The 12,307-nt window shown below is 56.1% G+C and overlaps 5 protein-coding genes across 5 annotated transcripts; 3 read left to right on the top strand and 2 right to left on the bottom strand.

Moving 5' to 3' along the window:
• Positions 1-3: 3 nt before the first annotated feature.
• C8Q71DRAFT_853587 (C-1-tetrahydrofolate synthase) lies at positions 4-3,421 on the bottom strand (the record flags this gene model as incomplete). Its single annotated transcript, XM_047926956.1, has 12 exons — positions 4-59; positions 114-218; positions 270-332; positions 389-693; positions 747-1,165; positions 1,214-1,678; positions 1,728-1,777; positions 1,834-1,891; positions 1,942-2,125; positions 2,176-2,919; positions 2,971-3,309; positions 3,372-3,421. 12 exons carry the CDS (start codon positions 3,419-3,421, stop codon positions 4-6), a joined length of 2,838 nt encoding a protein of 945 aa, XP_047784133.1.
• Positions 3,422-3,698: 277 nt separating this feature from the next.
• Positions 3,699-4,768, top strand: C8Q71DRAFT_234693 (GrpE-domain-containing protein). Its single transcript, XM_047917187.1, has 2 exons — positions 3,699-4,135; positions 4,199-4,768. Exons 1-2 carry the CDS (start codon positions 3,863-3,865, stop codon positions 4,685-4,687), a joined length of 762 nt encoding a protein of 253 aa, XP_047784132.1. The 5' UTR covers positions 3,699-3,862; the 3' UTR covers positions 4,688-4,768.
• Positions 4,320-6,284, bottom strand: C8Q71DRAFT_877958 (phenylalanyl-tRNA synthetase; the record flags this gene model as incomplete). Its single annotated transcript, XM_047928433.1, has 4 exons — positions 4,320-4,894; positions 4,942-5,015; positions 5,066-5,343; positions 5,396-6,284. The coding sequence occupies 4 exons, from the start codon at positions 6,282-6,284 to the stop codon at positions 4,810-4,812; spliced, it is 1,326 nt and encodes a 441-aa protein (XP_047784131.1). The 3' UTR covers positions 4,320-4,809.
• Positions 6,285-8,651: 2,367 nt separating this feature from the next.
• Positions 8,652-9,903, top strand: C8Q71DRAFT_234537 (uncharacterized protein). The gene is made up of 2 exons (XM_047917185.1): positions 8,652-9,734; positions 9,793-9,903. Exon 1 carries the CDS (start codon positions 9,027-9,029, stop codon positions 9,705-9,707), a length of 681 nt encoding a protein of 226 aa, XP_047784130.1. The 5' UTR covers positions 8,652-9,026; the 3' UTR covers positions 9,708-9,734; positions 9,793-9,903.
• A 707-nt stretch (positions 9,904-10,610) lies between these two features.
• On the top strand, positions 10,611-12,260 carry C8Q71DRAFT_234314 (uncharacterized protein). The gene is made up of 4 exons (XM_047917184.1): positions 10,611-10,844; positions 10,897-11,856; positions 11,912-12,025; positions 12,080-12,260. The coding sequence occupies exons 1-4, from the start codon at positions 10,806-10,808 to the stop codon at positions 12,206-12,208; spliced, it is 1,242 nt and encodes a 413-aa protein (XP_047784129.1). The 5' UTR covers positions 10,611-10,805; the 3' UTR covers positions 12,209-12,260.
• Positions 12,261-12,307: the final 47 nt, after the last annotated feature.

Raw genomic sequence — 12,307 nt, 5'->3', positions numbered from 1 at the left:
CGTCTAGAAGAGACCGACAACCCTGCCGTTCTGAGGATCAAGCCCAACTTCCCAGAAGCCTGGTGCAGAATGAGCAAGCAAGTAGGATAGGATACAATAAGCTGAAGACATACCTGGACGCGTCCCGAGACCTGGCATTGTCTGCATGTCACCACACAGCGGGTAGAGGAAGCCAGCGCCAGCCGACAACCTGACCTCACGAATGGGCACGGTGAAGCCTGCGAGGATTAACTCAGCAAGGTGACAAATCGACCACTGAGGTGACTCACCAGAAGCAACATTCTTCAGCTTCGAATCGTGTGAGAACGAGTACTGGGTCTTAGCCATACAGACTAATGAAACGGAGTCGTGAGTACTCATGCAGCCAGACCATACCATTCCAACTCACTGGAGAGGTTGCCAAAGCCTTGGCGAGTGTAGGTCTCGATCTGCTTTTGCGCAGTCTCGCTGAGGTCGATGCCGTCCGCGCCGTAGATCTCCTTACAGATCGCCAGAATCTTGTCCGCGATCGGGAGATTGAGGTCGTACAGGAACTTGAAGTCAGACTGTCCTTCGCAGGTGGCAATGACAGCCTCCGCCAACGCACGCGCACCAGCACCACCCTCCGCCCAGTGGTTGCTCACGACAGCAGCGTCGGCACCTCCGGCTAGCGACTGCTGACGAACAAGCTCAAGCTCGGCAGGTGTATCAGACCTAGGTTTCATCAGCCGATGACCTTGTCTGACTGACAATACAACGCGACATACGAGAATTGGTTGATAGCGACGATGACCTTCAAGCCAAACTTGCGCGAGTTCTGGATGTGCTTGACAAGGTTCTTGCAACCTTCCTCGAGCGTTCCGAGGTTCTCCTTGGTGTACGTCTCATGAAGCGGCTTGCCAGGAGTTACGTCAGGTGCACCGCCGTGCATCTTCAGGGCACGGGTTGTGGCAACAATGATGACCGCGTCCGGGATCAAACCACTCGTCCGACACTTGATGTTGCAGAACTTCTCCAGACCCATGTCGGCTCCGAAACCACCTTCTGTCAGGACATACCCGACACGGTCGGCGGAATCGCCTTCCTCAGTGCCAGCCAGCTTCAAGGCGACCCTATCAGCCAGGATGGAAGAGTTACCGTGCGCGATGTTGGCGAAAGGTCCAGCGTGAACGAAGACGGGAGTACCCTGCAGCACTCTCAGTTAGGCGTCGACAGCGTAAAAGTCTCGCCGTACCTCCAAGGTCTGCATCAGGTTCGGCTTGATAGCATCCTTCATGAGGACAGCGAGAGCACCGCCGACACCAATGTCATCAGCAGTGACAGGCTCTCCGCGCTTGCTGGTCGCGACGACCATCGCACCGAGTCGCTCGCGCATATCCTCAAGGCTCGTGGTCAGCGCTAGCACTGCCATGCACTCACTGGCGACGGAAATATCGAAACCAGTGACACGCTCATGGCCCTGCTCACTCGGAGCCTGGCCGACGGTGATCTTCCGGAGGAAACGGTCATTGACATCGAGGACACGGTTCCAGGTAATGGTGTCGGGGTCGACATCAAGACGTGCGAAGCGGTTGATTTCCTCCGGCGTGAGGTCATCCGGATTCGTCTTGTCGATACCGAGCTTCTTCAGACGCTTGAACATGAGCGGTGCGAATTCACGCTTGCCCTTCTTGGCCGGAACAAGGCGGTTGTACAGACCCTGGCAGAACGTCAGGTACGTCTGATTACATAGCATGGCAGCTCATTACCTTGTCAGACTGGGTCGCCTCGTGAAACATACGAGCGTCCAGTGCGGCAGCTACACCTCTTGTGAACGCGAGTTCTCAGCACGTCATTGCGTAATGAAAGACATACCCAGCAAGTTGTTCGCAGCGGTAACAGCGTGAATATCACCAGTCAAATGCAGGTTGAACTGGCCACTAATGTCAGACGTTGGGAATGGTCATTTGGATGCAGACGTACCTCGTCCATCGGGATGACCTGGCTGTAACCTCCACCAGCTGCGCCGCCCTTGATACCAAACGTGGGACCTTGACTGGGCTGCCGGACGCAAGCAAACGCCGGACGACCAAGGTGCGCTCCAAGGGCCTGCGCCAGACCAATGGTCGTGGTGGACTTACCCTCGCCCAGCGGTGTTGGCGTGATACTGCACACGGGTCAGAGCTAGATGGTTGTACACGTAGCGTTGAAACTTACCCGGAGATACAGATGTACTTGCCATCCTTGCGGTGGGCCAAGCGGTCCAGCACGCTCAGTTCTACCTTTGCCTTGTACTTGCCGTAACTCTCAAGCTCATCGGGTTGCAGACCGATCTCGTACGCAAGCTGGGTGACCGGCTTCGGCGTCTGGGCCATAGCGATTTCGATGTCGCTCGGAACCTTTGGAAGAATCTCGAGCTTCAAGGGCTTCAACTTAAGGTCGCGCTCCGTCTGCCAGAGACGCTCGGCCGAACGAAGAGTATTCGCCATCAACATCGCGACCGTCATTGGGCCTACGCCTCCAGGCACAGGGGTTATGTACGACGCGACAGCGGACGCGGAAGCGAAGTCGACATCACCGACGAGGCGCTGACCGGACTTCTTCGTGGCGTCTGGGATGTAGTTCGTGCCAACGTCGATCACCACGGCGCCTGGCTTCAGCCACGAGCCTTGCACGAACTCGGCCTTGCCAATGGCAGAAACGAGGATGTCCGCATTCTTCACAATTTCCGGTAGGTTCTTCGTGCGGCTATGGCACTGAGTGACAGTAGCGTCCCGGTTCCTAAGCATGGCCGCGACGGGGCTCCCAACGATATCGCTACGTCCAAGGACGACCGCCTGTGAGCCAGCAATAGAAACACCAGTAGACTCCAGAAGCCGAATCACGCCCGTGGGAGTGCATGGGGTGAACAGTGGGTCGGACGCGCGAGAAGAGAGGTGTCCAATATTGTAGGCGTGGAACCTGTGTAGACCGCGTCAAACACACGCAAAACATACGATTTGGCACACTGACCCATCAACGTCCTTCTCTGGGCTGACGGCCTCCGTGACGGTCCGCTCACCGTCTGCACCAACGTGCGCGCCGAGTGGAAGTTGGACCAAAATCCCGCTGATGCTGTGGTCGTCATTCAGCTTCTTCACGATGTCGACAACCTCATCGACCTCGGATTCGGCAGGGATGCTGACGTGCTTGAACTTGATCCCGACCTCCTCTGCGGCCTTTGCTTTCATGCGCACATACACCGCCGAATCTGGGCGCGCACCAGCCTGGATGATGGCGAGCTGTGGCTGGAAGCGAGGGTGCTGGGCCTGCAGAGCGCGGATCCGCGCGGCGACCTCATCGCGGATCGACCTTCATGCACACGAGTACGGTATGAGTAAACGGTACGGTGCCCAACGTGCTAACTCGCTTACTTTGCAACGGCAGTGCCGTCGACGATTTTCGCGCCTGCAGCGGAGGCCATCGTACGATAGTGGAGGTAGGAAGGAAGGGACGGGCTAAACACCCTGAGAGATCGAAGAGAAATATATCGCATCGATTTCCTTTTGAGGAACGAGTATCGTTCACGCGCTGCAGTGAATGTTCCCAGTCCGATATCGTGCCAAGCGGCAAACGCGGGCGCGCGATAGCTTCACGGGTTGCAGCGCTATGCGTACGGCATGGGTTGGAGGCAAGGCAAGGGCGCGGATGGTGTAGAAGAGACGGGGAGCCAAGGATCGCTCATATATAGAGCATCCACGGTAATATTCCTGGACGCACGTGAACTGTCCCACGCTCGCTCTCGGCCAAAATTTGGACGTGCTTGCCATCTCACTCTCGTCAGACCGCTGGCGTCTTGTCCACCCGCACACATCACATCACCTATTCCCCTCGCCTCTCGCCTACTGGCCAACGACTACTCGTCATGAACACCGCGCAGGCATTCCAGATGTTCCGCTCATGCAGGAGCACTGTTCCCGTTCGAGGTCCGGCGAGATCCGCGCTCTCCACCGCGCGCCGGAGAGCAGCCACAGCTGGCGTACGGTACTACTCTGACGACAAGTCGAGTGCAAGCGAGACGTCCGAGGCGAAGGCAGAGAGCAAGGAGGGACAGGGCGAAGCTGCCAGCAGTCCCTCGGCGACGTCGGAATGCGAGGAGAAGCTGAAGAAGAGGGAGGCCGAAGTCGTTGACCTCACTGTGCGCTGTCCAGCATCGCGTCCAATGTGCATCTGCTGATTTGTCTTCATTGCAAATAATCAGAGCCGGTTACGGTACCTTCAGGCGGACTACTTGAACCTCCAGCGTAACGCCGCGAGGGAAAAGGAGCAAACCAAGGACTTCGCCATCTCGCGCTTTGCCTCCGACCTTCTCGAGACCGTCGATGTCCTTGCGCTCGCGCTAAAATCCGTTCCTCCATCCGCCCTCTCCCAGTCCTCCGACGCGTCGTCACCACAGCCGCCCGCTCCCGCAACGCCGGCTGACAAACCAGCGGAGGCCTACCTTACCGAGCTGCATACCGGAGTAGAGATGACACATCGACTGCTCCTGCAGACTCTCTTCAAATACGGCGTAAAGCCGTTCGACCCGACGGGTGACAATTTCGACCCGAACCGACATGAAGCCCTTTACCAGGCCCCGATACCGGACAAGGAGCCCGGCACTGTATTCGACACCCAGAAGATTGGTTATATGATCAAGGACCGTGTCTTGCGTGCAGCCCAGGTTGGTGTTGTCCAGGATCGGTCATAGTGGTGATCGGCGCAGGTGGGAGGTGGGAGGACATGATCGTCGTGTTCGTAGTAGTGGGACGAATGTCAGTAGGACGGGGGCTCCGGTAGAGCGTACATTACGGCATTGATGATACCTAATAATTAACGAATCTCGACTCCGAACCTATCTCTTAGTTGTGTGATGACATCCGTATGGAGAGCATTGGCTTCGTCGTTTGACAATGACCTGTCGTACACGTCAACAAAGGGTAGTACTAGAGGTCTGACACGTACTTGTCCATTGACCTGTAGTTTATGCGGTAGCAGCGACTGGTACGCTGTGTTTTGGGATGAGTAAAACCATCAATCTACGAGCGGTTCAGCCAAGTAACAGATAGTGGGGGCGACCATGGCTCACCATCTTGACGTCCTCAGCTAGATCACCGACGACATCCCGCACAAGGTCGAAGACGTCGTTGTCGTGCAGGCCTTCGGAAGGTAACCAGAAGCTGACGTCTTTGTGACATGGCGGATACTTGGAGTAGGACTTGAAGGTAGAGATCTTGCCCGGCGTGAACTGGTCGAGGAAGCGTGAATCCGTTGACCAGAACAGGCGAATGTCGGGAATCGCAAATAGAATCATAGCGATACGTTCCAGACCAAGCCCGAACGCCCAGCTCACGTCATGGGGAATATCTAGGAATGAAATGAGAGGATATAGGAGGATGTATGGTACAGTCATTCTCACTGGCTAGTTGGAGGGTTCGTTGCTGAACCAACCCACAACCCAAAATCTCTATCCACTTGCCGTGGAAAAAAACTTCAACTTCGAAGCTCGGGCTGGTGAAAGGGAAGTAAGCCTCGATCCAGCGCACCCGCAGCGGCTCCTCTGCCGAGCCAGCGCGTCCACCGAACAGCGCCAGCATGAGACTGTTCAGCGACAGTTTAAGGTTCAGGACCATACGCTCCGCGTCGTGATTAGAATAGATGCTTGGTATTGGGTTCGTAGGCGATGAATGGGGGACGTCCTCGATGACGATATTCGACTGTGCGAGGTGCTCGGAGAGACGTGCGTTGTCCTGTTCCAGTTCTGTCATGCCCTCCGGAGTCGACCGGAATACGCGGGCGCCCTCCATCTGGTGGAATACCGGGTAGTGTGTCGAGTCGATCTCGTCCCGACGATAGACGTCCGAGGTCAGTAGCCACCGCCTGTCTCCTCGCGCGAAGACCTCCACTTCGTGCGCCGACGTGTGCGTACGGAGCATCGATTCATTATTGATGTAGTAGCTGTCGCTGAGCGCACGCCCAGGGTGGTCAGCCGGGAAGCCCAAGTCATCAAAGTTCTTCGCGGGCGTCACAATTGGCGAGAAGCCCGAGTGCGCGGTGAAGTTGTTGAAGTGCGACTCGATGAGCTCGCGCAAAATCCCAAGGGGGTGTGACGGCTGCAAATAGAGCTTGCGCCCAAGCTTCTCCGCAATGGCGGGTGTGATGTTCGTCTTGTCGTCAGTGGGATATTCTTTGCCGAGGAGGTTTGTGGTCGTGGGCCGACCGGGTGCAAGAGCGGATCCACACCTTCGTAGGCCAAAGGCACATAGTGGTCGTTGTGCTAAGCGGATCCGACATAGCGTGATCATCATCTGAACTGGTCTGCAGTCCCCTTGTGAATCCCGGTGCACTCCAAACGAACAATTGGAACACACCTTGCCCGCCGACCTATGACACTATTCTCCCTCCTATGGACTGGGTCCTCCCGGGCCTCTCGTCTATCAGCATTCACAATTCAGTACATGCAATGCGAGAGAAGACTTGGCGCATGCCTACTTTATCACGAAAACTGAGACGCGTCGACGATGTGAGTACTATACACGGGCCGCCCGCGGATGCGAAGGCGTGACGGTGACGAAGACGCGTCTCGTCACCCGTGACCGTACGCGTCGGTATCACCGGTAGCACCCGACGCAGACATGAACCACCGTCTTCGAAGCTGCAGGACCGAGCAAAGCTCACCACAGAGCCCAAATGTATTATCCAGACATAGCATACGACAAGAACAGCAACAAGAAGACGACATATGATACACTCCTCTATCTGCGGCTAGAAATGGCCGAACGACTGGGCGAAAAAAAGAATGACGACTAGTACGACATGAACTAAACAGGTTGTAAAGCAGGCGAGAACCTAACGGCCATAGAACTATGATACACATATATATCAATCTGTTGATGTCGATTGTAGATTCTGATCACTCGACCACGCAAGTGGTGAAAACGATGAAACTCTACACCAATAGATCCATCTTCTCGGGGTAAGCCAGCTTTTTTGGGGAGCGCAGGCCGCTGCAGCGACGGCGGACGACAAACGCGAGATCCTGACACATGCCAAGTCAAGCAAGTTAATGGGGACAGAAGAGGAGGACGCACAATAACAAGAGCCGACAGCCTACGCCGGAGTTTTTGCGTCGTCGGTGCAACTGGCAACGCGTTTTCGAGGTTCATCAGATCCTCCTCGTCGACCTCTTCGATAAGCGGCTGAGATTTGCATGAAGCGTCTACCGCGACATCGTCAATATTGAGTCACTCACAAGGGGTGTGGGCTGCGCGACCACAGGATTTTCATCGCCAGTACAACAGTCGCTGACCATCTTTGAAGGAGATAAGACCAGAGGCAGAGGGTGGCACACATCATGATGAACGCACGACGTCCGCTGGGTGGCGCGAAGACCTTGCATATGGATGGTATCGCAACGTGTAACTCTGGTGGTAAGGCGGGAGCCGGCTGGTGTCATTGGCAGCGGCAGAGGGTACAGGGAAAGCGGAAACAGGCAGCTGAAAAGGGTGCATTCTGGGCAGGCTATAGTGTAGAGAATGTGATATAGTTGGTCGGTGGGGTCTCTTGAGAAGACCAAGAGAGCGGAGGAGGCGGTGGAAGGACGAAGAGAAGGAATGGATCCAGAGAAGGTCAGGGTGCCTCAATTATAACGGGTAGATGAGCGGCATTCAGGAAACGTAAAGGCGGCACGGCCTGGGCGCGGCGCATCAGGACTTCTTTTGCCCATTGGAGGCAAGGATGCTACCAGAGAGCGCGCAAAATGCTTCCGCGGCACCCACGACGAAGACTTGCTCCTGATCCCGCAGCCTGGTCGTTCCTCAGTGATATGCAGCACGTCTTGCGCCCCGAGAACAGCAAAAGCCGAATCCAGTCGCAGTCTGTTGTTCCTTCAAGCTGTAACTGTGTGTTCCCAAACACAAGAGGTCCTCGCTCAGAGGGAACGTCCGTCTTGGGTAGTACACAGGGTCGGTTCAAATGTGGCCTCGGTCCAGGTATGTGGCTAGCTAGGTCATCCTCCTGTAAAGCCAACTTCAGCAAACGAAGAAAAGTCAGCATAGTGCACCATGGAGCGTCGCCGATGCTTGCGACCATGCGCGATGGGAAAGACGAGTGCGGATCAATGGCAGGGCAGACATCTGCTCCTTTGCTCTCTGGTCCGCTCCGCTCTGCTTCGTGAGTACAAGTACACATCGAGCGCGTTTGACTGCGCTCTCAGCTCTTGTACGTCCTCCCCATACTGGAAATCAATACCATGTCCTGCTCAACTGGACAGTCGCTGACCACGCTAGTGTCCTGAACGCGAACGTGACGTGACGTCGCGGCGTCACATCACGCGCAGATAAGGCGCCCCGCCTCCCAGAGCCAGGTAAGACTCAATCCATCATGAAGCAAGTAGCGTGTGCTCAATCGGTGTGCCTCAAAGTGCATGAACCATCAAGAAGAGCAATGGGAAGTGTGCGTTCAAGGTGCAAGACCGGTCTGCATCCAGCCCCACGCGATATTGCATGTCAACGAGCCTCCGTGGCGACTACGCACCAAGAAATAATCGCCAGCATATCGACACCGCCAACCCAGCCCATTCCATCGGAATCCCATAGGCAAGGGGGTCATAAGCCAAGACAGAGACTCACCAGTACATCTTCATGTCGTGAGCGTATAATATATGCATTTCACGTTGATATCCGCAGGTTGAGGGGGAGTCATATCCCCGTCTGCACGGTGCAGATGTGCGCAGCACAGGCTCGGAGAGCGTCCAAGAGCTTGAGTCGGAGGAGAAGACCGGTGAGCGAGTGATTTATGTAAACAGCGACGCGTCGGTGTCGGTGTCCATTGCGAAGTTCACGGTGGACGAGGACTGCCGTCCATCTTCTTCGAGAGGGCCAAAGAAACGCAGACAGCAAGCAGCAAGAGCAAGGCCGTGTGATCAAGAACGCGACTGAGTTACAGCACGCAGCGAGGGACTGCGCAGAACGCCTATCGAAACGAGAAAAGTCTAGAAACTTGAAGGAAGATAGTCGCCGGTATTTGGAATCAAAGGCCCCTCAGCTTGGATGAGAGGCGGTGTGAACTCGTCGATTCTGCAAGAAAATGGCCAAGGACGAAGACATGAGAAGAGCGATTGCGTTCGCTTGGGAGCCTCGATACGAATCAACTCCGCCGTGGCACGCGAGATGGGCCCCCCGGGCCACCTCCCGCCTAGCCGACGCAAATATCGCGTCCTCTGGCCCACCTCGTCGTCAGCACCGTCTAGAAAAATCTCCTGGTGGTTCCAGCCGCTATTTCCCGCTCAGCGTATTTTCGTGTCTGGTGGCAGAGAGTATGCTGTGATTGTGGCCAGAGTCAAGCCGTCCGCCCTTCTGAGTCTGGCCAAGCGCGTCGCCCCATCGCCCGAGTCTCCTCCCCTACACACTGGCGACAATACCACGGGCCCTCACCGAAGAACCCTTCAAACGACAAAGCGACAAACTCCGGTCGCCTATGGTCTCTGGATCCTACTGCCTGCTTTCGCTTCAAGTGACATGAAGATCCCCCTCCGCGCTGGACCAACTCTGTCAATGTTGCGACCATCTTCGCCGATTCGGCGGCTACAAACGTCTTCTCTGGCATGTCACGCTCAGATATGGATCCTCCAGGATGCACCATTCTTCCCTACGGTATCCTCGGCACGATTCCACTTGAGGCCTCAGAAGTGGCAGGCGACGAGTGGGAAGGACGCGGAGAGCTCAGAGTAACAGCGCGAGGGATCGATATCTGATTCGGTGAGTTTGAGATACTCCTCCCCAATTACCTCTGACGATTATTGCGTACATCTGTTAGAGACATACTACGGTTCATCAGAGGCCCAAGTCGACGCGGACACGGCTACAGAATGCCAGACTATGCCAAAACCAATGCGTCAACGTTGCAAACATCACGGGCCTGACCGACGCAATTCTCAGTCCATACGGAGTTTTGTCCACCCTCCACCCCACGCCTACCGATATAGAGGGCCAGTATATGCTATGTGTACGCGACTCCATTCCGCCTGCGTCCGACGCGTGAACGACGTCCTGCTAGTGATCTTATCGCCATGCACGGAAATACGCAGAGTTGGATGCCATGTCCTGCTCGTCAACATCATATGATTCTCAGGCTCATCGATGGTCGGGAGTCCGCTTGGAGGCGGCCGAACGTGAGGACAAGACTACCACTAGAGGTGAGCGTCGGCGACATCTGAGAGAGACGGAGGTTGTGGCATCGTCCGTCCGTCGCAACTGATCTTCACAGGGCGCTACTGTGTTGTTCTCTTGATTTTCTCCGTCGTAGGCCGTGGATAGGCACTGGAACTTGCAGGTACAACCAATCTCACTTTCGCACTGGCGCACGCAAGGCGCGCACGCGCCGCTGTTGTCGCAGTCATTCCTTCCACGTTCGCGTCTCTCTGCACCAAGGACCTCCATTAATAGAGAATCTTTCCGTTGTGTACGATGTACATGTATGCCTCTTCATAGCCTCAGTTCGAGGACAGCATTTTCACCACAGACACCTCGGTTCATCTTGGTCCGCCTATCCGTCTTTTCAGTCTTGCGGCTCGAAGCTTGAGCGTATGATATCTGCGGGCGATGTACTGCTCGACAATCTCTCGAGCATCCCGAAGCGCTGGAGCCACAGCGTCCAACAGAGCGCCCGGTCACACGCATCGTCGCGGTGGGCGCGTCGGCACTGGCGCTAAAGGTGGTTACATCTGTACACTGCGGCTTCCGTCACTGAACGGACAGTCTTTGCTTGCGACCATCACGACCTAGGTACGGAAGGAGACCTCCAGTGACCTGGCGGTATTATCTTCAGGCATGCCGTTGAAAATTAAGATCCCGAAGCAATCCTCGCAGGTAAGCGTCCTTCCGCCTCAGTGTAGCATTGTGCATAACGCGGTGAACGTAGGCTCCGGAGTCGTCACAATCCGCGAAGCCGAGTAAACGGCGGGTGGACTCCGATTTAGATGACGATTACTCGCGAGAGGCGACAGAAGAGCCTGTTCGCCCTCGACCGAAGAGGTCCAGGACATACGAGAGCAATGGGGCTGATGAGGGGGCTGTACAAGAGGGGGGAGACGAAGCGGATATCAACGTGGATGTTGTAGGCGATGAGCAGGTGCCACGCGCAACAAAGCGCGATCCTTCCTCATCGACGTCCCCGCCACCGACCAAGACTTCGAGGAGGAGCTCAAAGTCGACGACGTCGGACCGGAGAGGGAGTACAGCGGGCTCGAGCAAGCCGAAGCGGAAGACACGGCAGGTCGTTTGGACTGACGATGAAGATGACGATGTGGATCCCCTCGGTCTCACCGCCATGGATCCGGACGACGATGAGTTCGAGCCCGAGCCCTCCGTCTCCAAACGCAGTTCGGGGAAGACGAAAGCTGCGAAAGGGGGCGCCAGGTCCAGTCGTACCAAGGCGAAGGTGGAGGAGAAAGAGATAGTTATCCGGGACGAACGTAAGCTCCCTCCCCCAGACCCACCAGCGCCCAAGGAGAAGCCCTCCACGTCTCGCATACCTCTGAAGCGCCCCCCATCCTCTGAGGATGCGGAGGTCCCTGTCGAAAGCTCGGCAGCTACTGGGACAAGCGTGCCAGATGACCCTGCGTTGAAGGCCGAGGATGCGGAACCGCCGCCTCCCAAGAAACGCAAACTACCTCCGATCAAGAAGAACAAGACTTCCACTGGGCCTTCAACTCCTGCTCCTGCTAAACCACCGACTGCTGTGTCCAAGGTGGACAGTAGCACGCCTGCCAAAGACCCGAACGGGCCCGTGGGCGTGGCGGCGAGAAAGCCTGCGGCAGCCATGGGCGCCGCAGACTTCGACTTGCGAGATGCGAGCGTGTATGCGTCCCTGTTCAACAAGGTATGTTAAGTCACTGCAAGCCCCGCACTCAGAGACTGATCGCACCTTGTTGCAGCCTGTTAAGCAGATGCCTGATTCGGGGCTCAACCGAAGGCAAAGAGAGGAAGACCGAAGGAGATATCTCAACAAGTTGCGCGACGAGGCGAGAGCGAAACGGACCGAGGAAGTTGTATGTGATCTCGGTTCCACCGCGACACTGTATCCTGATTGTGTTCTCTTTCAGAAACGCGCATTCGACTTGCAAGCCCCGCATGACAAGATCATGCGTTTCGAAGAGAAGTTACGTGCGCACAACTCGATTGCGTTGTATCCCAACGTGTTGGGCGCGTTCTGGAAAGACCCGCGACGATAGTCCTTCAATGCCGGTGGCACTACATGTACAACACTGCTAATCTGCATCGGATGCTACAATGGAATCGTTACCACACCCCGGTGACGCGGCGTTGGGAAA

Source organism: Rhodofomes roseus (assembly GCF_022264815.1).
Source record: "Rhodofomes roseus strain CIRM-BRFM 1785 chromosome Unknown C8Q71scaffold_2, whole genome shotgun sequence".
NCBI lineage: Eukaryota > Fungi > Basidiomycota > Agaricomycetes > Polyporales > Fomitopsidaceae > Rhodofomes > Rhodofomes roseus.
This window is presented reverse-complemented; position numbering and strand designations above follow the sequence as displayed.